Here is a 25,833-nt window from a genome sequence, read left to right on the forward strand (position 1 = left end):
GACAAAAGAAATTCCTACTATTACTTCAACTAAGAAGATTTTCAATTTTAACTCCAGTTCTAGGTAATTTGGACTCTGCGCTAAGGAGCCTGGCTGAGATGTTGGTAATGTGCATGCACATTATCAGAACTAGATGAGACTTCAATGTTATTGGAGGAGTGCATGGGCATGTGTGTGGATGTGTAAAAAAGAGAAGAACAAGAGACAGAGATAGTGTCTAACTACATTAGAGAAAGATGAGAGAGGCAGAGTGAGCGGCACCAGCGAGAACCAATATTTACCTGGCAAGGTTAAAAATAGCCACTAATTTGCGTCCAAGTATCTTAGCATCTTTAAAACCTTCAGAATGCAGGATCACTTCAGCAATGAGCTCATTGTCAGGGCGGGTCATGGCTACTGGCCTGAAAAGCTGCTTGAGGTTATCAGGCAGCTTCTGTCTACCTCCGTACCCCTTTCCAGCGGGGTTCATTGTGATAAAAATGCCTGAATTTGAATCAAGTTCAACCTGCAATGAAAATAAAAATCATATGGAACACACATAGGCAATAGCAGAGGACATGTAAGTCTGTGTCAATAGAAAGAAACAGAGTTGTGGAAGTAGTCAGGCTTTGGGGCCTACACCCGAATTCTACTGTATCACAAACAAAAACGAATTGCCACCCATCAGTAATAACTACGCACTTATGTTCCAAGGTACATAAAATCTGTGGGAATTGACCTGAGCTAATGTGTCATGGTCTGCAACTTGACCACCCATTTCATCTTAGAAACACTGATGCCATTGAATAACTCTCTGGCAATTTTAGTCTGCCCCTCTTCCCGCCCTCTCAAACGAAGAGCCAATTTAGGGGGTCATTCGAAGTCGGCCAGATTTAACAGCCGTTAATTTCATCCCAGGGAAATACTGATATGTCTGGAGTCTGCCAATGGCAAGAGATGGGCATCCTTTTCTGACTTGGGCGTCTACAACTGTCAAAAGCGGAAACTGGTACACATACGCAACTGCCTCATACAGTCACCCACCCAGCAAGCATCTGCAAATCTGACAAACATGAACTAATACAATAATAAACAGTACTATTTACAGAGAAATTAATATATTTAGATTCCAAAAGTACCAAGTGACTAGCTGCTTGTCCGTACAGTTTTTCAGTGTTTTCTGGTATTGTTTTTTATTTTAAATGTTCACATTCCTCATAGACCAACCAAGAAAATGACCTGGTAGTTCTTAGAATGACTGCTAGGAGCTGTCGAGAGCTGGGTATTACTGTGTGTGTGTGTGCTAGCTACCCGCAACAGAGCTCCTTGTTAACTTGTGAAGAAAATGGCAGGCTTTAGCAAGCTACAAAAGAGATAGATACTTAATCGCAATAATAAACGCAAGAGTTATGAAAATAAAAGTAAAATGTAACCGTTTAGTCTTTATCGCATTCCAAAACAATGCTTTAATCTTCACTGTCATATTTTACTCGAAGCGTAAAAACTGTATTGTGCTTTACCCTTTTTCCAAGTAGTTCACATTCAGCGTCATGATTTTTCAAGGCATCCTGAATCGTTTGGATTTGCATGGATACAGCAGACAGAACTGCTTCTTCCAGTCTGTTGAACTCATCAAAACAACCCCACGCACCACACTTCACCAATCCAACGAAAATTCGGCCCATTGATTTCACATCAATACCCTTTAAAGAGAGGAAAAACATTTGACCATTGCACATTCTGTACAGACTAAACTAGTAATGTAAAAACTATCATCTGGTTATTTAAACAGTGTCTCCAAAGAAACAGAAAACACAAATAAATACAGCATTTATAGTTTGCAAATTATAAATACCATACTGAAAATGTATAGATTTTAAAATTTTTATAAACCTCTTATTTTTCTCGTTCAGACATAGTCTAAAATACTTTACCTCATCACAATTAAATACCAAAACTTGTCTTCCAAGAATTCCACCCAAGGCCTTCACAGATTCGGTCTTTCCAGTTCCAGCTGGGCCATATGGATTTCCTCCAAGGCCCATCTTCATGGCTTGAGTAAGAGTAAGGTAGCATTTGTCTGTCAGTGGCGTGTAGACTAGTTTGGGAGCATTACCCTGCAGAAATAATGCAAAAAAATGCATGTAAACATTACATTGTGTTGGTGCATCCCTACCCCTTCCAGGATTGCACACCGGAAGACACTACATCGGAGGCATTACATCAGGAGTCACTAAATCGAAGGTAAGTTTTATCCTACTTTTACACCGGGAGTCACTAGATTGCATGGGACAACGCATCAGGAAGTCTAGTATAATATTATTTTATAACTATGTATGCTCTAAAACCATAGACTCCATATTAAAAATAAATAAATAAATTGAGAAACTGGTTTACAACATAAACAATAGCATGAAATAGGAGTTAATGTAGTTGATCCATCTAAAGTCACGTTTCTGGGTATTGTTGTCAGGTGATTAAAGATGTTAACGTTCTAAGAAGGACAGATGGAAAAAGAGTAAGATACATTTATGTTTAATACAATTTGTGACACCAGGGGAGCAATACATGAACATCACATAATAGCAGTAATGTATGGCACTTCTTAATTCCAGAGACTGGAGGGGGGAAAAGTATAGGAAATTTAAAATAAGATCATTGAGTTGCTACCTGTGCCATAGATCGATCAATGGTCCACTTTTCCCTGCATCTGTTGGTTTTCTAAAGAGAGTGATGTTTATGAGCTGCGTTTAAGGCCCTAAGTAGCACTAAACTGTAGCAAAGGCCTCACACGTCCTCTGTGCAAGATGAGGGTGGAAAACATAGCATTCTAAGTCTGATTTCCAAGAAAACACCTATGTAGAAATCACTCTCCTAAAGATCACTTATAGATAATTTTGAAGCTTTATATATGGCATTTCTCGAAATACTACAAATGTATACGGACTTAGAAGGATATGCCCTAGCTGAGCTCTGCGCTCTAGGCCCTGGGAGTCAGTGAAAATGCTTCTGCGTAGAGCTTTAGAACGGGATAGATGGAGCTTGGCTCTAGATCATGATAGGTGACCGGAGTCATCGCAGTGTAATTCGCTGGAGCAAAGGGGGAGAAGAAGAGTAGTGAGCCTTGAGACATGGCAGTTTTTCATAAAGGCGGATGCAACTTGACTATGATAAGCCCCAGCGTAACTGAAGGCCATCTTGTGCTAGCACACATTTTCATGCTCCAGGCCATCCTGAGTCATTTGATAGCTGCGCACAGTTGCAAAAGAGGGGAAGGAAGGAGGTGAAAGGCCGCAGGTAACGCGGTAACAGGATAGCTCCCCTGACTCAAAGCTGAAAAATCATTTGGATAAGACTAACTATGGCTTAAAGACTGAACTGGAAGCACAGTACACTAGTTTAATAAATAGAGGATCTAAACGGGGGCTAGAAAGGCTGCAATACAGCCGACTCCTGAGAGGGTCTGTTTAAGAACACCCATGCCGGTCTTGTGTATACCAATCCCAGGTGTGTTGAGAGGTGTTATTGTAGCTAGGTAAAACAGAGACAGAGCAGCTCCTCTGCTGCTTTGAACACTGAGATTCCGGCCTCATAAACATTTACATTGTCCAAGTATCAAGGCCTGTGAAAGAATACATCGACACATCTTTTAACTGCGCAACAAGCGGCTGCCCTGACAACAGGGCATCAGGATGGTGGGTAGGGTCTAATCATTTTTGAACACACACATCAGAATATATCCAGACTTGAGAGACTAAGAGGACACCCCGCTTGAAATTTATAATTATGACCACAGCAAAAAGAAACAAAAAAAAACTTCTCGAACTCCATCTATTAAGGAGCTTGTTCACCAGTTCAAAGGAGATAAACGCCTGATACAAGTGGATTTGTGGCAAACCGAGTCTGGAGCAAGTGCAAAACATCCAAGTTCCTTTAACAAAAGCAGACATTCAGCTGCTTCACTCTGAATTCAGGAAAAATATGATATCTTTGCAGCAGAATTTCCATAAAGTCCTTGCAGACCGTGAGCATTTGTTACAAAAAGCCAAAACATGAGTAGACCAACTCAAAAATAGTATGGCGGAGCAAGTACATGACAGAGATGAGCAGACACTTAAATTAGAAATATTGGAATCAAAACAGACTTTGCTGGAGGATAGGATGAAGGGCTATGAAGATAGGGCCCCCAGGAATAACATCACATCCACAGCCTGAACAAAGAAATACCGAACTTGGAATTGAAAAGACATGTAACAGAACTGTTTCATCATCTGCTTCAACTCTGATGACTCAGAATTGGAATTAGACCGCAGTCACATAGTCAATATTCTCCTGCAACAAAAACTTAATTTGACACCTAATGTGCCAACAAGAGTGCATTCCTTTGAAGTAAAAGAAGGTCTTTTCGCAGCAACATGCACCCAAGACTTTATCCAGTTAGAAGGGGACTCTGTCTCACTATTCCAATATGTATCAGCTGCGACTTTAACTAAATGTAGAGAATTCATAGACATAATTTCCTTTTTGCGGCAAGAGAAGGTTTCTTAAAGGTGGGGTTTCGCATTCTGCCTATCTTTCACCAAAGATAACAACCAACACACAGCCAGAACTACAGAAGAAAAGAGAGATATCCTGCAGGTTAAGTAAATGAACGAGCCTCGGAATTTCCCATCTGCAAATACTAACAGAGAACTTTGAGGAGAATGGAGAACCCTCTTTCCAGCAGATCAAGGAGAATTGCTGGACATAACCAGGAATGAGCCGATATAGACATGCAGGCAGGCACCTCCAGTGAGGGTTAGACCCTCGCGTTGGCACAAATGAACAAATGTCTACATTGGTGTCTTCAAGAAGAACTTGCCTATCTGAAGTCCACACTTATGACATAACTACTTTAGCCATAATTTGGGAGACGAAGGAGCATGTCCGATCCTAGATGGTGGGCGAGCTTTGAACTTCGATACTTCCTGCTGATTACAATGATTTTTAATGTTGATAAGCAGCTTTTTGGCATGGGTTTTATTTGTGAGGTAAATCCTCCTCCCATCACTTACTTCAATTTTCCAGTGCAGCCCTGTTTCGGCACGCTTGTTATTATCGGGTGCAGGTTTCTTTCAGGAGACTGTGTCTAAGGGCTGTATTGAGGAAAGAGGGCAGACCCAGCAACGTCTTTATTACCACTTAAAAGTACTGTCAAACATCTTGCTTCTCTCCTTAAAGGTGAAGCCTGCTATTTTATTTGTCTGGCAAAGCTAGGAGCAGGTTATTTCTGCTTATTTTCTTCAAATTGGCATCTGATTATTTTCTTCAGTACATACCTCCATATTTTGAATTTGAGTCTATGACTTTGCTAGCTGTTTTAAGTAGTACAATATACCCCAACAAAATCAGGTGTGCTTTCTTGTTCAAACTCCAAAATAAGTCATATTCTAATTTGGACATGGAATCCATACAGAATTCTTCTAACAGAAGTAAACAGACCACTTCACCACCGCCTGCTAAATCTAAAGAAGTGGAGTCACATGATGAATCTATGGCATGAATGCTTGAGGAAATACATGCAATTTGCGATAATACAGATGCCATATGTTTTGATATTAAACATATTCAGAGAGATATGGCTGAAATCACAATGAAGATTTCAGCCATGAAGAGATGAAAATCAGAGATAATAAAGATGCACTTGAACAATTATCACCTCAAGCCAGTTAGATATTACTGATAAAGAAACAAATATACCTAAAAAAAATAGCAATATAATCTACATAGCTTCAATGTACTGGAAAATTCTGAGGGTAAAAATTGCAGCTCTTTCTTGAAAAACCTTGTACCATCTCTACTAAAAATAAAACTTGAGAATTAGAAATTGATGAATCTCATCGAGTGCTTTCCAATAGTCAACCCAATACAACTAAGGTGAAAAAAGTAATGTAGGAAAGTAGGATCTGCTTTCATGGTTACCCCCACTTTTGGATGGTGTCAGTATGTTTTTTTGACTAGTTTGTCTTGGATTCTGCTAATCAGGACCCCAGTTACTGTGCTTCCTCCCTAAATTGCAAAATTGACCATGGTAAGTACTTCTGTACCTCCATAATTGGCTACTGGTGTACCCCTGTAAGTCCCTAGAATATGGTACTATGGTACGCTGGGCATAGGTACACCAGGGGTCTCCTATGGGCTGTAGCATGTATAGTGCCACCCACGAGAGACCACTCAAACTGTGACTACAGGCCTGCCATTGCAGCCTGTGTGAGTGGATGCTAGTAACCTTCACAACGGATATACGTTTTCTTACATCTGAGGTCACTGTACTTAAGCCTATCAGAGGGGTGACTTATAGGCTTTTTCAGTCCTGAAGGCAGGGTGCTTGGTTATACGTGTGAGGGTGTCCTTGCATGAGTAGGACACCCCTACAAACCCTGGAGTTGATTCTCCAGGCTTTGCAAGTGCGGTCAGACATTTTAATACATATAGTGGACATCGGTCCTTACAAGATGTCTAACTATGTAGTAGCTGCACTGAAACCTGTCATGTTTTGTATCAACAATGTTGGAATCATACCCCAACACCGATTCCAGTGTTGGAAGTATGATTCTATGTACTGGGGTGCACCCCTGTGGTATCCCCCTGTACACCCGGTTACAGCCTTTCAGGTTATGAAAGCAAGCTAGTGCTGCTGCCAACCACAGACACAATTCGGCCCTCCTGCCGCTGAGCCAAGCTCGAGCATGTGAAGGTAGAACAAAAGGTTTCCTGTCACAGACAGGACTCAGTGTATTGGGCTGGGGTATTGGGCTGGGGTGGAGGCGCTTGTAAGCGCCACCAGACAGCTTTAAACGGCACATTTGGTGCCCTCCTTGCATACTCCAGTTGGAACCAGTTCTGGGAGCCCTTAGCTCGTGTTCTGGCGTGAAACTGGACAAAGAACATGGGAGTATCCTCCCCTCTGTCTGCCCCTTCTCTGGAAGGGACCCCTGAGTCATGAGACAAGACTCAAGCCTGAAACCGTCTGGACACTTGCCCTTCACTGGACTTCATCTGGACCAGAGACTACACAGGCTGCTCCTGGTCTCGCTGCTATGTAAGTCTTCTTCATCCTCTGTGTCTGTGCATCTTCCAGGATCTTCAACAGACCTGTGGGCATCAAGGACACACTAAGTAATCTCCCTTAGCGTGAAGGAGTCACTCCCCTGTATCTGCAGGCATCGCAATGAAGCTGACCGGTCTGCTGCTTCTGACATCCCACGGACTTCAAAAGGCTCAGCAACACAGTTGGTGGTTCTGCAACTCCCTCGAGGCCTGACCGGTCCTCTCCTCAATTTTGAGGCCAGTATCCCTCGTCAGAACCGCTGGGATCAAACCTCTGTGCACTGTGTCGACTTGCCGTGCCAAGACGTGTTGGCTCTGCACTCCCAAGATCTTTGGGCTACAAGAAACTCCAGCCTCCAGCGACACTACCTACCAAGTACAGCATCTTCACTTCATCACCTGCACCATAGGCCCTCATTCTTGGTGAACTACTCGAGGTCCTATGGGGACTCCTGTGCTTTTCGGCCTGGGGGTCCTCTTGAGGGTCTGCCCCTGCTTCTGTTGGCTCCCCTGCTTGCTTGGGGCCTGCTTTGACTCTCCTGTTTATGGTGAGTCCCTAGGACCTTGTTGGTCCCAACGAACAAGTTACTTACCTTCGGTAATGCATTATCTGGTAGAGACTCTATCTAGCTGCAGATTCTTTACCTTTGAATTTCCCAGGCGTCAGGCTGGATCCGGAAACCTTTGCTGAGCAATACCCCATGCGCGCAACGTCGGGTGGCTCAATTCGGCTCCGCGTGATGCCGTCGGCGCTGTTAGCATCAGTAATTTTAGTTCTTTCCACACCAGAAGCTTAGAGCCACGAAGTAACTGACATAGTAGTGTTCAGAACTAGGGCACTGAAAGAGGGGGAACAACCCTAGTTCTATAAAATCAGTCCGCAAAGTGGGGAGGCTTGGGGGGGGCTGTAAGGAATCTGCAGCTAGATAGAGCTCTACAAGATAATGTGTTACCGAAGGTAAGTAACTTGTTCATCTGATAGAGACTTATAGCTGCAGATTCCTTCCCTTTGAATTAGATACCCGAGTTATACGATGCTGGTGGTGGATTGCAGCCTCACATCCTAAACTAAGAAGTCTTGCAGGACTGAAGGGTCAAAATATCTGTCCCTGCGTACCTGACCATCAAGGCAGAAATATTTTGCGAGCGTGTACAAAGAAGCCCACGCCGCTACCCAACAGATGTCTTGGACTGGGACTCCCCGAGCCAAGGCCATAGTCGCATTCTTTTACCTGGTGGAATGGGCCCTTAATCCCTCAGGGGGCTGCTTCTTTGACAAGGCATAACAGATTTTGATGCAGAGAACGACCCAGCGAGAGATGGTCCTTTTCTACACTGCCCTTCCCTTCTTTGCTCCCACGTACCCCACAAAGTCTTGGTCATCCACCTGGAACTAGTTTGTGCGGTCAAGGTAAACAACAACGCTCTTTTTGGGTCCAGTCGGTGGGGACACTCCTCTTCCTTAGAGGGATGTGGGCGAGCGAAGTGATGGACTGACCCAGATGGAATGGGGTCACAACCTTTGGCAAAAAGGATGCTCTGGTGCGAAGCACCACCTTGTCCGGAAAGGATATAAGATAAGGAGGTAAGCAAGATAACGCCTGAAACTCACTCACCCTCCGGCCAGATGTAATCGCCACTAAGAAGGCTGTTTTGATGGTCAACAACCGGAGGGGACAATTGTGCAAAGGCTCAAAAGGAGCACACATCAGATATGTAAGAAGTAAATTAAGGTCTCACTGTGGCGTAACAAAGGGCATAGGTTTAAATAAGTGAGCAAGCCCTTTTAGAAATCTATTTACAATTAGAGACTTGAAGAGAGATGGCTGGTCTGGCAGCTGCCAAAAAGTTGACAGAGCAGAAAGATAACCCTTGAGGATTCCCAAAAACGGAACCCTGCTGGCAAGGGTTAAAATAAAAAAAGGACAGTAGAAAGAGAAGCAGAAAGAGAGTCACTGGACCTTTCTGTACAGTATACTACAAATTTCAGCCAACAGTAGGCATATACCATCTTAGTGGAGGGCCGCCTGGCCACCAGAATAAATTACAGACTTCAGTAGGAAGGTTAAAAGCTATCAACTGTCTCTGCTCAATCTCCACGCATGGAGGTGCAGAGTTGACAGGTTCAGGAGGAAAACCCTCCTCTGCTGCTGTGACAGAAGATCCTCCCGAAGGTACAGACTGATGGGAGGATCAATACTCCTGCTCAGAAGCTCTGGATACCAGACTCTCCTTGCCCAGTCCGGAGCCACAAGAATAACTTGGGCCCGGTCGCTCCTGATCTTCTTCAGAAACCTGGGCAGGAGTGGTATGGGCGGAAAGGTGTACAACAGGCCTGTGCTCCACTTGCGACAAAAGCGTTGCCTAGCGATAGCCGTCTTGGAAACTCCAGCATGCAGTACAGCTGACACTGCGCGTTCTCTTCGGAGGCGAACAAACCTAACCAAGCTTCTCCCCACTGCTGAAAGAGACATTGCGCCACCTCCGATTGGAGACACCACTCGTGATCCGCAAGGCATGGAAGGCTGAGTTTGTCCACCCATGCATTCAGAGAACCTGCAAGATGTTGAACGAACAGAGTTATGCCCTGCTGTTCCAGCCATGTCCAGAGACAAAGAGCCTCTTGACAAAGGGTTCAGCACCCCACCCTGCCCTGCTTGTTGCAGTATAACATGGCAGTGGTGTTGTCTGTGAACACCTGCATTAATTTCCCCTTGACAGAGGGAAGAAATGCTTTCAATGCCAACGGAATCCCGTAGAGCTCCAATACATTTATGTGGAGCACCATTTCTGCCAGAAACCAGTGTACCCCGATATCCTCCTCTCCCAGATGGCCGCCCCATCCCAGAAGTGACGCATCTGTCACCACTGTGAGATCTGGTTGGGGAAGGGAGAGAGGTCTCCCGTTGACCCAATTGCCGTTTGTGAAAACACCACTCCAGATCTTTTTTAGTTCCTTCCCAGATCTGAACCACGTCGGTGAGATTTCCCCGATGCTGTGCCCAATGGAACTTCAAGTCCCACTGCAGAGCCCGCATACACCATGTTGCATGTCTTACCAACAGGATGCAGGAGGCCATTAGGCCCAACAGCCTCAGAGTCAGTCTCACCGAAATCCAGGATAGAGGCTGAAATATCAGAATCATAGCCTGAATATCCTGGACTAGCTGCTCGGGAGGATAAGCCCGAAACTACACTGTGTCCAGAACAGCTCAGATGAAAGGGAGCATCTGAGAAGTTGTGACTTCTGCACGTTTAAAGAGAACCCCAGCGAATGCAGAAGGTTCGCTGTACTCTGGAGGCGGGAGCTACCAGCCTGGGGCATGGAGGCCTTCAACAGCCAGTCGGTGAGGTAGGGGAAGACTGACACCCCTAACCTGCGCAGATGAGCTGCGACCACCACCATCACCTTGGTGAACACCCGAGGGGCACTGGTCAGACCGAAGGGGAGCATGGTAAACTGGAAGTGCTTTTGCCTACCTTGAACCGCAGGTAACGCCTTTGGTTCGGCAGGATGGGAATCTGAAAATACGCCACCTGCAGGTCCAACGCTACCATCCAGTCTTCCTGGTCTAGGGCAGACAACACATGAGCCAGAGTGAGCATTCTGAATATCTCCTTGTTGAGGAAGAGATTAACGAACCGAAGATCTAAAATGGGCCGTTGCCCCTTGTTCTTCAGGGTCAGTAGTGGGAATAACAGAAACTGTCTGCTTCTGAAATCGGGACCCATTCCATAGCTTCCCTTATTTATTTATTTATTTTATTTTTAGCAATTTTTAAAGCGCAAACAAATACCCGTGAGGGTGTCTCGGCGCTAAATTCATAGAACTCACTAAGAGGTGTCGGGGGAGTTAAGATGTAGGATAGCCATGTCTGAACGGGAGTTAGGAGGAGGAGAATAGCCATGTCTTGAGGCTTTTTCTAAATTTTAAAAGCGTGGGAGCAGTTTTAATGTGGAGAGGTAGAGTGTTCCACAGTTTGGCCGTGGCAATGGTGAAGCGTCTATCTCCCCAGTTGGCCCTCTTTGTTCGGTGGACTTTCAACAGAGAGGCTGAAGAGGACCGTAGAATCCTTTGTTGTTCAACTGGACGGAGAGCTTCTTTTAAAAACTGTGGTCCTGTGTTGTTCAGGGTCTTATAAGCTATACACATAGCTTTAAATTTGATTCGGCTCCTGATAGGGAGCCAATGGAGTTTTCTGATGTACGGGGAAACAGATGAGAATTTAGGGATAGACAGTAGCGTTCTGGCTGCAGCATTTTGTACTGTTTGTAATTTATTGAGAACTCCTTCCTGCGCATTCAAAAGAAGTGAATTGCAATAATCGGTTCTCGAGAACACTAATGTGCTAATGAGAGTTTTTCCGGCTGATTGTGGGAGGTAAGGAAGCAGTTTTTTTATTTTTTTGAGGGTATAGAAAGCAGATGAGACAATGGCGTTGGCATGGTGGTGAAACGTCAGCTTGTTGTCAAAGATGACTCCCAAGTTGCGAACCTTTGCCACCGGCTGGGGTGGGGGCCCCAGCTGAGGTGGCCACCACTGAGGAGACCATGCTGGGCGCAAGCTCCCGAATGTCATCACCTCCGTTTTATCGGAGTTGAGCTTGAGGCAATTTGATGACATCCAGGAGCCTATCGCCTTCATTCCCTCCTGGAAGTTGGCTGCGATGGAAGTTCCATTATTGTGCACCGATAATACAAGTTGGGTATCATCGGCGTAAGTAGTGAGGGCAATTCCGTAAGATTTAATCACCCTCGCCAAGTCCGACGCATAGATATTAAACAGCGTCGGGCTTAGCGAGGAGCCCTGGGGAACACCGCAAGGGAGGGAGAAGGTGTGGGAGGTGAAATTGCCCATCTTGATGGTCTGAGGGCGGTTGGCTAGGAATGAGGCAATCAGATCTTTAGCTTTGCCTCTTATTCCTAAAGCTGAGACACGGTCGATCAGAGTGACATGATCGACCGTGTCAAAAGCAGCCGAGAGGTCCAGAAGTATTAGGACTGCTGCTCCTCCCATGTCCATGGTTGCTCTGATTTCGTCTGCAGCCTTTAGTAGTGCCGTCTCCGTCCCATGACCCTGTCTGAAACCAAACTGGGTCACTGGGTCTTGGCCAAGAGAATAGTAACTTCCTCTTGGAGCAAATTAAAATGACCCTCTGTCAGCCGTTCCTGATTTGGCAGAAAAGGAGGATTAGGAAAAGAAATAAAAGGCAAAGAATAGCCCTCCTGGACTACCTGCAAGACACACTTGTCCCATGTTATGGATCTCCAGTCGGGGAGACAATGAATACTCACACCAGCTGGAGTAGTGTGGTCCTGCAGAATCAGCCTAGGAGTGCATGGAGGCTGCGGCTGCTGGAGGCAGTGTGGTCGACGACTTCTGGCCTCCATTCAGAGCTCGGAATGCACATCGTCCATGTTAGAACTGGCTATTTCTGGTTGGCTAAGGCTGACGCCAAAGCTAGGCAGAAACCACCATTCTAGTCAGGGCAAGGGAGTCACACGCCAAGATAACCCCTGCTCACCCCCCTGGTAGCTTGGCACGAGCAGTAAGGCTAAACTCGGAGGCAATGTGTAAAGCATTTGCGCCAGCACACAACAGCAACAACATACTAGGCACACCACAAAAGGAACTCCACACAAGGTTATTATAAAATAACTTTTGTATAGTAAAAACACATCAGATAGTATCACACAAAATACATGGTGCCAACTGGCACAGGCAATATTAACGAGGGATTATTTACAGGAGACAGGGCCACGTGGGCCACTGTCAGAATCAGAAATAGCACTTTTAGAATAAAGAATAATAAAGAATAAAAATCATAGTAGCACAAATTAGCAACTATAGCACACAACCAGTAACCACTGGTAACAGGAACCAGGACCTCACTAGGACCACCTGTACTAAAAAGAACAACCACCTAAGTATCACACAGCACCTAGGGGTATAAACAAGAACACATTACCCATGATGCATGAAACACATTCAGAGGAGTAATAAAGGAAAAACACATGATGCCTAAAAACATTCAGAGGTGTAAGACAAGGGAAACACATGATGCATAAACCTACACATTCAGCGGTGTTCAGAACAAAGCACATGATGCAATAAAATACATTCAGAGGTGCAGCGCAAGAAGACACATGATGCCTAAAAACATTCAGAGGTGCAGCGCAGGGTGAAAAAGGAAGACACATGATGCCTAAAAACATTCAGAGGTGCCAGACCAATACAATAGCGCAAAAATCACATGATGCCTAAAAACATTCAGAGGTGCAGGAATAACACATGATGCAAGAAAACACATTCAGAAGTGCAATAACCATACAATTGCACAAAACTCACATTAGGCAAATACCATCACATAGATAAAAACATTGCGCCTAAATAAAATCACATACCAGCCCCCATCCAATAAAGGGACTAAAGAGCCCTGTGTCCAGAATGTCAGGGCGCGCTGCCATGCAGCGCCAGTCAGGGGTGCGCCACTGGCGCAAAACCTAATCGTTGCAGGTGCCAACTACTTGCTGGGCACCTGGGAACAATCACAAGGGCCTAAACGTTGCAGCTGGCACTAAGTGCTGCGCAGCTGTAGCAGGCCTGGCACCACTGTGCCACCTCTGTCCCACACAGGGACTCTCTCTCCAATTGCTCCTAAACGGTGCAGCTGCCCACTAATTGCTGGGCAGCTGGAGACAAAACTGCGACAGGGTCCTCACTGACCCTTAGGCGCAAACTGCTCCAACTGTTGGAGCCACACAGGCTCTGAAAACATATGCCCCAAACGTTGGAGCTCCGGGGCTCTAAACAAAGCATGCCCCCAGAAGTCCTCCAGGCATCCAAGGGCTGAGCAGGGCCCAGGGATTCCCCTGGGCCGAAGCAGCAGCACGCCCCTGGCAGATTCAAGTTGAAAACAAGAACAAATTGGAAGGGGACACAGCCCCTTCTTATACAGAGAAAAGTATTTGAAGTCTTTGTGCAGGCAGTGTGAGAACCAGCTAGAACTAGTTTTAGGGAACTCTCTTCAGTGTCAGGGTCAGAGGTGACAGCCGCCCAGCGGGAGGTGGAGCCAGCATTGTGGTCAGGCAGGCACAGCCCTAGTCACTCCCAGGTGCCATCTCCTCCCACTTCCCTGGCAGCAGATGCAGTCTTTCATCCACGGGCTGACTCAGACAACCTCCTGGGGCTCCCCAGCCCCTGTCACCCTCAAACCAGACAGTCAATCCACAAGCAGGCCCAGGCACTCCTGGACCAGGCTCACCAGCCAATCACATGCTAGACACAAATTACACAAATATGCCAACTTCTAAAAGTGGCACTTCTACACTAGACACAGTCATGCCGCATATATCATCATGCAGCATTCAATCTCACGAGTTCGTACATATCAAACTCGCCCCTGCACTCCCCACACATCAGGAACTACCATGGGCATACATATTCCCCATTCATTCCTATGGAAGAGCAGGTCACTCACCACACATACACAGAGAGCTCAAGCACTTTACACTGTACCACAGTGAAAAAGTGCGCAGAGGCCTAAAATCACCACCACCAGGTTCCAGAAACAGGCTAGGAAAAAGCAAAAAGTCTTGGGGTGAACCTGCCAAAAGGTCCGGGTCCAACAGTCCACATCTTCGCACAGCTCGGGCAGTCTGTGCGGGATGGTGTGTGGGATAGGGCTGATGTGGCTGGAAACCCCCTTCCGTTGCCACAAAAGGGGGGAAAGGAAGACTAGCCAAGGGGGTGGAGGAGAAGCCCAAGGATATGGCTGTAGCGCGAGAGTCCTTGAACCTGACCAGATCAAACCTAAATACAGCAGCCAGAATGGTGATGGGAGTAAAGAAATACAAACATCTCCCCCGCTTTGAAAGAGCTCAATTGGCTCCCAATAGAAATGAGTGCTAACTTCAGAACTGCCTGTCCCACCCACAAAGTTCTGCACACTGGTAAACCCACCTGTCTAGCCGCCAAACTCAACAAAGCGGGACAGACAAGAAATCTCAGGAGCACCAACACTCTGCTACTCATCCCCCAAAAAGACCTTATCTCGGTCTTTCTCCGGAAATGCACCCACAATTTGGAATGCCATCCCTATACGTATCTAGACTAACCCTTCCTTCAAAGAATTCAAAAGCCAGTTCAAAGTGCTCTTCCTCAATCGAGCTCTCGCGAAGTGACAACGAACTTACAATAACGATCCGCCACCAACTGAGGATCCAGTCACTACGATAAGAACAAATCCTTACAGCATCTTCCTCTTGACCCGCACATTACCCCCCCTTACTTTTACCACCAGCACTACTGCTCTGCATTTGAATGCTACGTGACTTTTACCGATCAGTGACCCACCTTTGAACACTGTGTTTACTGTGCCACTCTCTGTATACTCGACTGTCATTCGACAAATGTTGTTGAGCGCTCTGATACCTTCGGGTCTGGCTAGCGCTATATAAAACTCCTAAATAAATAAATAAAATAAATAAATAAGGGCTGAGTTTGCCTTTTCCCCAAAAAGGTGGGTGCCATCAAAGGGCATGTCTATCAAACTGGCTTGGATATCGCCTGAGAAGCCAGTTGTACGAAGCCAGGCGTGGGGCTTCAAATGCCACCGTTGTTGAAATTGATCTACCCAGAGAATTGGTCGTATCTAAGCCAAACCATATGGTGAATTTAGCTGCATCTCTCCCATCCTTGACAGCTAGGGACAGCACAGCCCTGGCCTCCTCTGGAACGTGTGGCAGCACTTGCGCAACCGTCTCCCAAAGGGAATGAGAGAAACGGCCCAATAAGCATCTGGTATTCATCGACCGCATTGCCAGACAGGAGGAAGAAAACAACTTCTTTACAAATGCATACACTCTCTTGGATTCCCTAATCGGAGGGGTGGAAGGGAATGTGCCTTGGGAAGTAGAGGCCTGCACCATCAAACTCTCTGGGGTGGGGTGTTGGCTGAGGAACTTTGGGTCGCCCGGTGTTGGGCGATGGTGGCGTTCCATCGTCTTGTTCACAGGAGCCCCTGTGCTAGGGTTGGACCAGATTCCTAGAAGGACGTCAAGAAGCATCTAATTAAAGGGTAACAAGGGTTCTGAAGTGGAAGCCCCAGGTTGAAGCACCTCAGTCAGGAGATTAGCCCTGACTTGCACCAATGGCAGCTCCAGTCCAAGTACCTCGGCTGCCCTCTTAACCACCATGGCATAGGATGCCCCCACCTCCGTAGCCACTGTTGGCAGAGAGAGCATGCCAGTATCTGGATAAGTATCAAGTCCACTGGCCTCCCCAGGTTCCCCATACCAGTCCAAATTCTCTTCAGAGACTTCCTGGGTTTCAAGAGGGTCCCCTGACCCTTCCCAATCCTCTCCTGAGCCCATCACATCCTCAAAGTGCTCAGGCGACAACATACAACCTCTGGGTTCTGCCGACGACGATCGACGTTGTTCAGGCTCCATGTCGTCCGGGATGAGGATGGGGCTTGACCCCCCCGAATGGCGTCCGTGATGTGGCAGGCTCCGCCTTCGGGTCCGACACTGAGGGAAGGTCGTGGTGGCGCAACCGACATCAAACCAGATCCAGGATCGGATCCCTGAGGCCCAATCGGCGTCGAGACCGGAGCAGACATCGTTGAAACCGATGGGGCCCTATCTGAACCGGCGGGGCTGGAAGGCTCAACAGTGGGGTCGTTCCACTAAAAAATGCGGTGCATGGCCTCGTAAAACTCTTTTATCTGAGCGGGAGTCACTTCGGCTCCCGGAAAGGGGGTGAGGTGCAAAGAAAACTCTAGCACCGGCTCCGCTGAACTGTGCCTACAGCATCGGTGCTCCTTACCTCTCTCGCAGACAGACGCCAATGGACTTCTTCTTCTTATGCCTCTTCCCCGAGAGTCCCGAGGACCTTGAATGGGAGGTAGAGGACTTAGGGCTCCGGGAGTGGTCCTGCGACCTCCTCTTCTTCGATTGGGACCGTGACCTCAACGGAGTCTTGTTGGACGGTGTCGACTGCCGGGGCAGAAAAACTTCATCGCCAGCTCCCTCAAGGTCTTCGGAGCCATCGCCCAACATTCCGAACACAAATTTGTATTATGGGCGTGCTCGAGACACCAAAGACAATAGCAGTGGGGATCGGTGAATGACATCATGCGGGAAGAAGTTCCGCACAGCTTGAAACCTGTCTTCCTTGAAGACATCACTTGCATACAAAGTTGGAAAAATCCAAAACTTCATTAAAAGTCGATAAAAAGCCTGCCAAAAAGCAGCAGAGGGTAGCTCTTCCCAGATTGGCGCTAGACAGACACAGAAAGAATAGGTCTGCGCATCTGGGTGGCGCCTATATAGGCACCACGGCATCATAACCGTCCCGAACGATGTCAATGATGTCATGCGGAGCCAAAAGGAGCCACAACATCGCACGCAAGGGGCATTGCCTAGCAAAAGTTTCCGGATCCAGCCTGATGCCTGGGAAATTCACAGGTAAGAAATCTGCAGCTAGAAGTCTCTACCAGATGGTGCTCTTTCTTTGCTTTCCACGCCTATTGTAGCTGCCAAGGCTTGTTGGTGTTCCTGCCAGACACTGACCCTCTGGTTCACAACTTCCGATGTGGGACAGCTCATGCATGGCTCCTGGTCTTCCTCAGCATCGCCTGGTCCTCATATCTGCAGCAACAAGATCACCATCAACTCACTTGAACTGCCCGTCATCAGAGGGAATTGCTCTTCCATGCCTCCTGGTCACCTCCAAGTAGCATAGACACTGTCCCCTCTGCTTAAAGGTTCTTCACTTCAAGAATCCACCCTTGGATTCCACCCGAATCTTGTACAGTCTCCTCCAGCGGCATCTTTACTGAAGTCCTCCATTGTGGTCTACGGCGATTTCCAACACCACTTTTCACCCATGCACCCAGGCTTCCCTGGTGTAGGTATCCTGGTTCCTGGAGTATCCACGGTTGGGGTGACTCTCCAACCTTCGGTCTTCCACAGGGTTTCTTCGGGGTCCACTGGGAAGGGTCCTTCTTAAAAACTCCAACCGCGACTTTCCCATTGACTTCCATTGGACACACGGCTGTGTTTCCACTTTGCACACAGCCTACGTGGGGTTCTTGGGTACTTAGCTTGGGTAATTTCTGATGTCCCCAGCTCCTCTGAGTCTTCTGCTCCAAGTCCGACTTTGGTCGCAGTTTGCATTCCACTTTCTTAATATATGGTTTGGTCTCCCCCTGGAGACCACTGCATTTTATGACTACTTACCTATTGCAATTGAAGTATTCTTGTGTTGATATCTCCGGGTAGGAGATACACCAAAGTGTTAGTGGGTGTTGTGTAATAAATAGACATATATATATATATATATGTATATATATGTATATATATAATGAAACCGTTATCCCAAAGTCTTTTCTTACCAGATAAGAACAACGCTGAGTAAGCCCAGATTTGGTGAAAATTTTCAGTGATTTATTGTGCAAATCATTCGCCAGCCATCCGCCATGACGCGTTTCGCCTCCAAGACATATATATTCAGTTCCCCGAGTTGGAGTGAACAACCAACGATTTTCGCCTTGCTTCCACAAACACCTCGAACACGGACCTTCAGATAAGTGCAATTTTATTTAAAACTTCGCAGAATCAGTCGCCATAACATTTCGGCTCAATAGAGCCTTGATCACATGACAACGTGTTGCTCTCATTGTTCAAATTTAAAGTGACAGTGCTTAATTAATCTCAGAGCCCGTGATTGGCTTAAGCATAGGCATAGAGGAAAGTTATACAAAGTCAGTTTCCTCATTTTACAACTCATAGCGTATAAACTTAACATAATAATCATACACATTGTGCAAAATTCACAAATATTGTAAACATGTATTCGAACACCTCATACTTGGCATTGACTTATTTGTGATATTACTCGTGAATGATTGTAGTAAAGCACAAGTTACTACTTGTGTAACGATATATCTGTAAGAGACATTAGTTAGTGATAGATTCCTTACCTTAGAATATCCCCAGGCGTCAGACTGGATCCGGAAACTTTTGCGTAGCAGTACCCTTGCGCGTCGGTAGGCGTCGTCTGCGGCTCCGCGTCCGTCGTCGGCGTCGTGGGCGCCGTGATGACGTAGTACTTAGACGCCGCATCCGCGTGCTGACGTCAGTTCTTAGACACAGCTTTCCCACGCCAGAAGCGCAGAGCCATGCCAAAAACCAACACTGGTACCATGAAACTAGGGCCCTGAAAGGGGATGACCTTAACCCTAGATATCGGTTCGCAGAACGGGGAGGATGGTTGGGTCGGTAAGGAATCTATCACTAACTAATGTCTCTTACAGATATATCGTTACACAAGTAGTAACTTGTGCTCTGAAAGAGACACCTATGGTGATAGATTCCTTACCTTAGAATAGATACCCCAGCAATATCAACCCCGTGGTGGTGGGTCTGCGAACCAATAATCACACCAGAAAGTCCTGGAGGACGGAACGGCCAAAGTAGCCATCCCTCCGGACTTGACTGTCCAGGCAATAGTGTCTTGCAAACGTGTGCAGCGAGGCCCACGTAGCCGCCTGGCAAATGTCCTGCAAGGGCACACCGCGGCCCAAGGCAGTTGTAGTGGCTGTGGCCCTAGTGGAATGAGCCCGCAGCCCAACAGGGGGTTCCTTCTTAGCCAAGGAGTAACACGCCTGGATGCACAAGATAATCCACCGGGAGATGGTCCGCTTGTGCACCGCTTTCCCTTTCTTAGCGCCCTGCATATATATATGTCTGTGTCCAGCGCGATCGGAGTGAGAGCGATTGCGGGAGGAAACGGAGGTTGGTTGATATATATATATGTATATATAAAACGTAAAGAGTTTCCCCCTTCAGAAGAACCACAACGCAGGTAGGTTTGCTTATTGGAAGCTGCTGCTCAGTAGTCAGGATACCTTGCATCAGTTCATAAAGCCTCAAAATATTCTTGGCGACGCATTTCGACGCATTTCTTAGCGCCTGCGTATCCAACGAAGAGTTGATCATCCACCCGGAACTGTTGTGTGCGATTCAAATAGAATGAGAGCGCACATTTTGGGTCCAGAAGGTGGAGCCTCTCCTCCTCTCTCGAGGGGTGCGGAGGTGGAAAGAAGGTGGGCAAGGTGATGGATTGCCCAATGTGGAAGGCCGTGACTACCTTGGGTAGGAAGGAGGGCCTCGTTCGTAACACAACCTTGTCCGGATGGACTGAAAGGAAAGGAGGCTTACAAGAAAGAGCCTGGAGCTCACTCACCCTCCTGGAAGAGGTGATGGCTACCAGGAAGGCAGTCTTCAAAGAAAGAAGACGAAGAGGACAGTTGTGAAGTGGCTCAAAGGGAGCGCACATCAGAAACGTAAGAACCAGTTTTAAGTCCCACTGAGGCATCACGAAGGGAACAGGAGGGAACGTATGCGTGATGCCCTTCAGGAATCGATTAACGATAGGGGACTTGAACAAAGAAGGTTGGTCAGGCAGCCTCAGAAAGGCTGAAAGAGCTGAAAGATAGCCTTGACAGTGCCCAGAGAAGAGCCCTGCTGGGCAAGAGAGAGAAGAAGAGGAGAACCTCAGAAAGAGGGGCATTAAGGGGATCCACAGCCTTTACTGTGCACCATGCCAAAAATCTGTTGCACCTGCAGGCGTATACCGACTTTGTGGAGGGACGCCTGGCTGCCAGAATGATGTTACAGACTTCAGGAGGCAAGTCAAATGGCCTCAACTGTCGCCGCTCAATCGCCAAGCATGGAGGTGGAGACTGGACAGGTTCGGGTGGAGGACCATCCCCTGCTGCTGCAACAGAAGGTCCTCCTGAAGAGGCAGACGAACCGGGGGATCGACTGACATACTGAGTAGCTCGGGATACCAGTACCTTCGTGCCCAGTCCGGAGCCACAAGGATGACTTGTGCCAGGTCGCGCTTGATCTTCTTCAGCACTCTGGGCAGAAGTGGTATAGGCGGAAAGGCGTACAACAGAACGCAACTCCACTCGCGACGAAAAGCGTCTCCGAGTGAGTGCCGCCTTGGAAATTCCAACGCGCAGAACTGATGACATTGCGTGTTCTCTTCGGTGGCGAATAGATCTAACCAAGGCTCTCCCCACTGCTGAAAGAGACCTTGCGCCACGTCCGAGTTCAGACGCCATTCGTGATCCATCGAGCACAGTCGGCTGAGTTCATCCGCCCTGGCGTTCAGAGAACCTGCCACGTGTTGAACCATCAGAGTCACGCCCTGATGTTCCAGCCATTGCCAGATGCGCAGAGCCTCCTGGCAGAGGGTCCACGACCCCATCCCGCCCTGTTTGTTGCAGTACCATTTGGCGGTGGTGTTGTCCGTGAACACCTGCACTGCACTCCCTCGGACAGACGGGAGGAATGCCTTCAGTGCTAGACGAATCGCCCGCAGCTCCAACAGGTTGATATGGAGCCGGGACTCCGCCGGAGACCAGAGGCCTCTGATCTCCGCCTCTCCCATGTGGCCTCCCCAGCCCTGGAGGGACGCGTCCGTCACAACTACTTGCTCCGGTTGGGGAAGGGAGAGGGATCTGCCGTTGACCCAATCGTGGTCCGTGAGCCACCACTGCAGCTGACTCGCAGTGCCCTCCGAGATCAGGACATGGTCGGACAGGTTGCCCTGATGCTGGGCCCACTGAAACTTCAGGTCCCACTGCAGAGCCCGCATCCGCCACCGTGCGTGATGCACCAGAAGGATGCAGGAGGCCATCAGCCCCAGAAGCCGCAGCGTCAACCTGACCGAAACTCGGGATAAAGACCCGAAGATCGGAATCAGAGCCTGTATATCCCGAACCCGCTGTTCGGGCGGGTAAACCCGAAACTGCGCCGAGTCGAGAACCAATGAAAATGAGCTTCTGAGAGGGGCACAGGTGTGACTTCGGCACATTGATGGAAAATCCCAGCTGGTGCAGGAGATCCCCAGTAGTCTGGAGGTGGCTGACGACTGTCTGGGGCGAGCCCGCCTTCAACAACCAGTCGTCGAGGTAGGGGAAAACTGAGACCCCCAACCTGCGCAGATGAGCTGCGACCACCGCCATCACCTTCGTGAACACCCGTGGGGCGCTGGTAAGGCCGAAGGGGAGCACGGTAAACTGAAAGTGCTCGTGGCCTACCGTGAACCTCAGGTAACGCCGGTGGGCTGGCATGACGGGGATGTGGAAATACGCGTCCTGCAAGTCCAACGCTACCATCCAGACTCCTGGGTCTAGGGCAGCTAAGACCTGAGCCAGAGTCAGCATTTTGAACTTCTCCTTCCGGAGGAAGCCATTGACGTTCCTCAGATCCAAGATAGGGCATAGGCCCCCTTTGCCCTTCTTGGGTACCAGAAAGTAGTGGGAGTAGCAACCACGTCCTACTTCTGGCCCAGGAACGCGCTCAATGGCCCCCTTGTCCAAGAGGGCCGAAACTTCCTCCTGCAGGAGCCGCAAGTGATCCCCCGATACGTGGTGGTGTTGCGGTGGCATGGCTTGAGGGGTCGTCTCGAAGGGGAGGGAGTAGCCCCTTCGGACGATTTGCAGCACCCACCTGTCCGAAGTTACAGTGCGCCAGTGAGAGTGGTGATGGCGAACCCTGCCTCCCACTGGCGTCACATGGGCCGAAAAGCACGGACTAGGAGGGTTTAGAGGTGGATGCCGCGGGGGCAGGTGTGAGTTTTTATAGTCACTAAGGAAATACCAGCCGGATTCCTTAATACAATAAAATTAATCTTGCTATCATTCTAACCATAATACATATAGTGAACTAGGGTAAACGTGTATACAAATCCTCCATCACGTTAAGTCCCCATGGGTGCTTAGTGTCAAGTTGCAGTATATACCTAGTTTCAAGCTTGCAGAGCTTAGCTTCTCTATCCCCTCTACGTCTGCTAGCACTGACTGCATTGATCACATAATATTTCAGGCTTCTATTATCACTTTGGTGTAACTCCCTGAAATGCCTGGCCACAGGGCAGGTGTTGTCTTGATTGGCTATTGCTCTCAAGAGTTGAAGTATGCGTTAATGAAGCAGAAGTTTTGTGCTTCCCACATACCTCAACATGCATGGACATTGTAATATATATATGGCAAATTCAGTCTTGCAAGTCAAAACCTGTGTGGTTCTTTTTCATTTAATCTACATTACATGATTAGATCTGGTAAAACAAGCTGCTTAATACTCCTTCAAGGTGAGCCTGAAGGCTGCTCTCCATAGGTACCACTTAGAGAGCTTTCTATGGTCATCTAAGACCACTAAAATAACCATAATAGGTGTCTGGATTAGTACAAGGTGCTTCACTTAAATAAGTGTGCACCATATACTAAGCCTGCCTCCTACATTGGAGTACAGCGGTTGGGAATGAAGTCTGCATTGTATTACCACCTAATCTAGGTGAAAAAACATCACTAACATTAGGCACATATATAAATACTTTTTTTTAGTACTATGTTCTACTGAACTTTTTGGATTGGCAGTCAAGGATCTATCACAACCCTTTCTACAATCTTTGGAAGTTTAGATTTCACTAGGGTATTTATCATGTCTTTAGTGGGGGAGGCCAGTGGGTCCCAGCCCGCTAGGTACAATGGTCTGAAGTTCCAGGAACTCAGGACCTTGGCTGGAGCTAGAAAGCTAAATACATTTAGTAACCCCCATAAAGAGCAACTCCTAGAGATGCTCCTGCAGTATGACCTTCAAAATCCTGATAGGCCAGAAGGGCAGGATGACTTTGGTATGGGGCATCATGAAGAAGGGTCAGTGGTGGCTAACCCCAATGACCCCACTTCTGAGCATGACAAGGAGGAGTCTGCAGATCCCACACTGATAAACTCGGATTCAGATGACCCAGAGGAGACTCCTAGAGGTAGGTCATCTTTCTTCCTCCTGCAAGGTTGAAAAGAGTTCAGGGGAGGTCTAGGTCCTCCTCTGTTAATTCCAATGCCTCTAACACTTTCATAGGGACCTCCATCTCTAGCAAGAGGGAGGACTTCTTAGAAAGTAAATGCCACCTGCTTAAGCTTGGAAGAGCTAAGCTCAGGCTCAAGAAGGAGTAATTGACCCTTCATAAGGAGACCCTGGAAGTACAAAGGTTAGGAGGAATTTGGGACTAGGGTCCCATGGTGGCAGCACAAGTGAGCCTAGGATCAGGGAGCAACCTTTTGATACTAGGAACCTGACCAGGATAGTCCCTCCTTACCAGGAGGGGGACGATATCCATAAAGGCCTCACAGCATTGGAGAGGGCATGTAAAGTACAGAAGGTCCCTCAAGGGCAGAGGGCAGCTATCCTGTAGCGCTCCTTTGCTAGCAAAGGTAGAGCCAAACTTGTCACTGTCAAGGAAGAAGATGCTGACAACTACACAGTCCTGAAGAGAGCCCTCATTGATGGGTTTGGTTTAACCACTGAGCAATACAGGGTTAAATTTAGGGACAAACAGAATCCAAACACCCAAGACTGGGTTGACTTTGTCGACAGTGCTATCAAGGCTCTAAAAACCTGGAAAATTACAAGTAATGTACTGAGTATGAGGGACTGTACAATATATTGATTGGAGAGCACATCCTTAATAACAGTCCAAATCAGTAGCTGCCCCTTTACTTGGTGGACTCCAATCTGACCTCTCCCCAAGAATTGGGAAAGAAGGAAGACAAATGGCCTGCACCAGGGTGAAGCAGAAAACAATGGTGGTAGATGTGATCAAAAGAAGCAAGATTATTCTATGGCCCAAGAGAAGGATGGGGAAAAAGGTAAAGACAAGAAAGTCTTCACAAGGTCCCCAAAAATCTTCCTCTGGGGTGGGTCCCAAAACTCCTCTTCCTCTGGCAAGAAACCTCGGTGTTACTTGTATAAGGAGAAAAGCCACATGTCAAAGGAAAGCTAACACCAAAGAAACTACTATTACTGCCCCTAAGGCAACTAGTGCCCTAGCACCAGTACAAGTAGTAGAAGTGCCCCAAAGGGATTAGTAGGGTTAACCTTGGGTTCTGACCTAGTCAGAACACCCACTTAGGCTGTCCTTGTCTGTGACAGTGGTATGGAGCTTGCAACATTACTTGTAAGTCCCACTAACCTGGGCAAGTAGAGGCAATAGCATCTGATCAATGGTCAGGAAACTGTGGCATACTGTTAGACCTGGCACCATTGGCGTGGGTTTCCCCTGTATTTTTGCCTCTGCCTCCTTTGTTTATGCTGTGTGTTGAACTTCTTTTTGCTGATCTAGATGCTTAGGGCACTTTGCCACTGTTGTTCAGTGTCAAAGTGCAAGTGCTCCCTTTGTAAATTGTTGTTATGGATTGGCGATTCAATGATTGGCATATTTGATTTACTAGTCAGTCCCTAGTAAAGTGCACGGTGTGTGTCCAGGGCCTGTAAATCAAATGCTGCTAGTGGGCTGCAGCACTGATTGTGCCACCCACAGGAGCAGCCTGTAAATGTAACTCAGGCCTTTCATTGCAGAGCCTGTGTGCAGTCTGGTACTGACAAATCGACCTGGCAAGTGCACCCACTTGCCAGGTCCTAACCTTCCCTTTTCTTACATTTTAGTCACACCTAAGGTAGGCCCAAGGTACCGCTACGGGCAGGGTGCAGTGTATGTGAAAGGTAGGCCATGCCCTGATGTGTGGCATGCTTACAACATGTTATAAACATAACTACCTCTGGGAACAAAATAGGAAAATAAAGTTTGATATGCCTGAACTCAGAATGTTAAGATGCATCTTTTAGTGAGGTTGATTTTTACATTCTGTGTTTGAAAATAACATTTTTAGCAAGTAGGTATTTTCT

General features: G+C 47.5%; 1 protein-coding gene across 3 annotated transcripts in view; it reads right to left on the reverse strand.

The window, feature by feature from the left end:
* DYNC2H1 (dynein cytoplasmic 2 heavy chain 1) overlaps positions 1 to 25,833 on the reverse strand; it is a 1,560,829-nt gene that overhangs the window by 1,056,326 nt on the left and 478,670 nt on the right. For all 3 annotated transcript variants that reach the window (XM_086935265.1, XM_086935264.1, XM_086935263.1), the window contains exons 33-35: positions 1,914 to 2,096; positions 1,500 to 1,682; positions 282 to 505 (exon numbers count right to left, since the gene is read on the reverse strand). In XM_086935265.1, the coding sequence (XP_086791391.1) occupies positions 282 to 505; positions 1,500 to 1,682; positions 1,914 to 2,096 (590 nt within the window). The remainder of the gene's footprint in view (positions 1 to 281; positions 506 to 1,499; positions 1,683 to 1,913; positions 2,097 to 25,833) is intronic.

This window comes from Lissotriton vulgaris, chromosome 8, assembly GCF_964263255.1.
Source record: "Lissotriton vulgaris chromosome 8, aLisVul1.2, whole genome shotgun sequence".
Lineage (NCBI taxonomy): Eukaryota > Metazoa > Chordata > Amphibia > Caudata > Salamandridae > Lissotriton > Lissotriton vulgaris.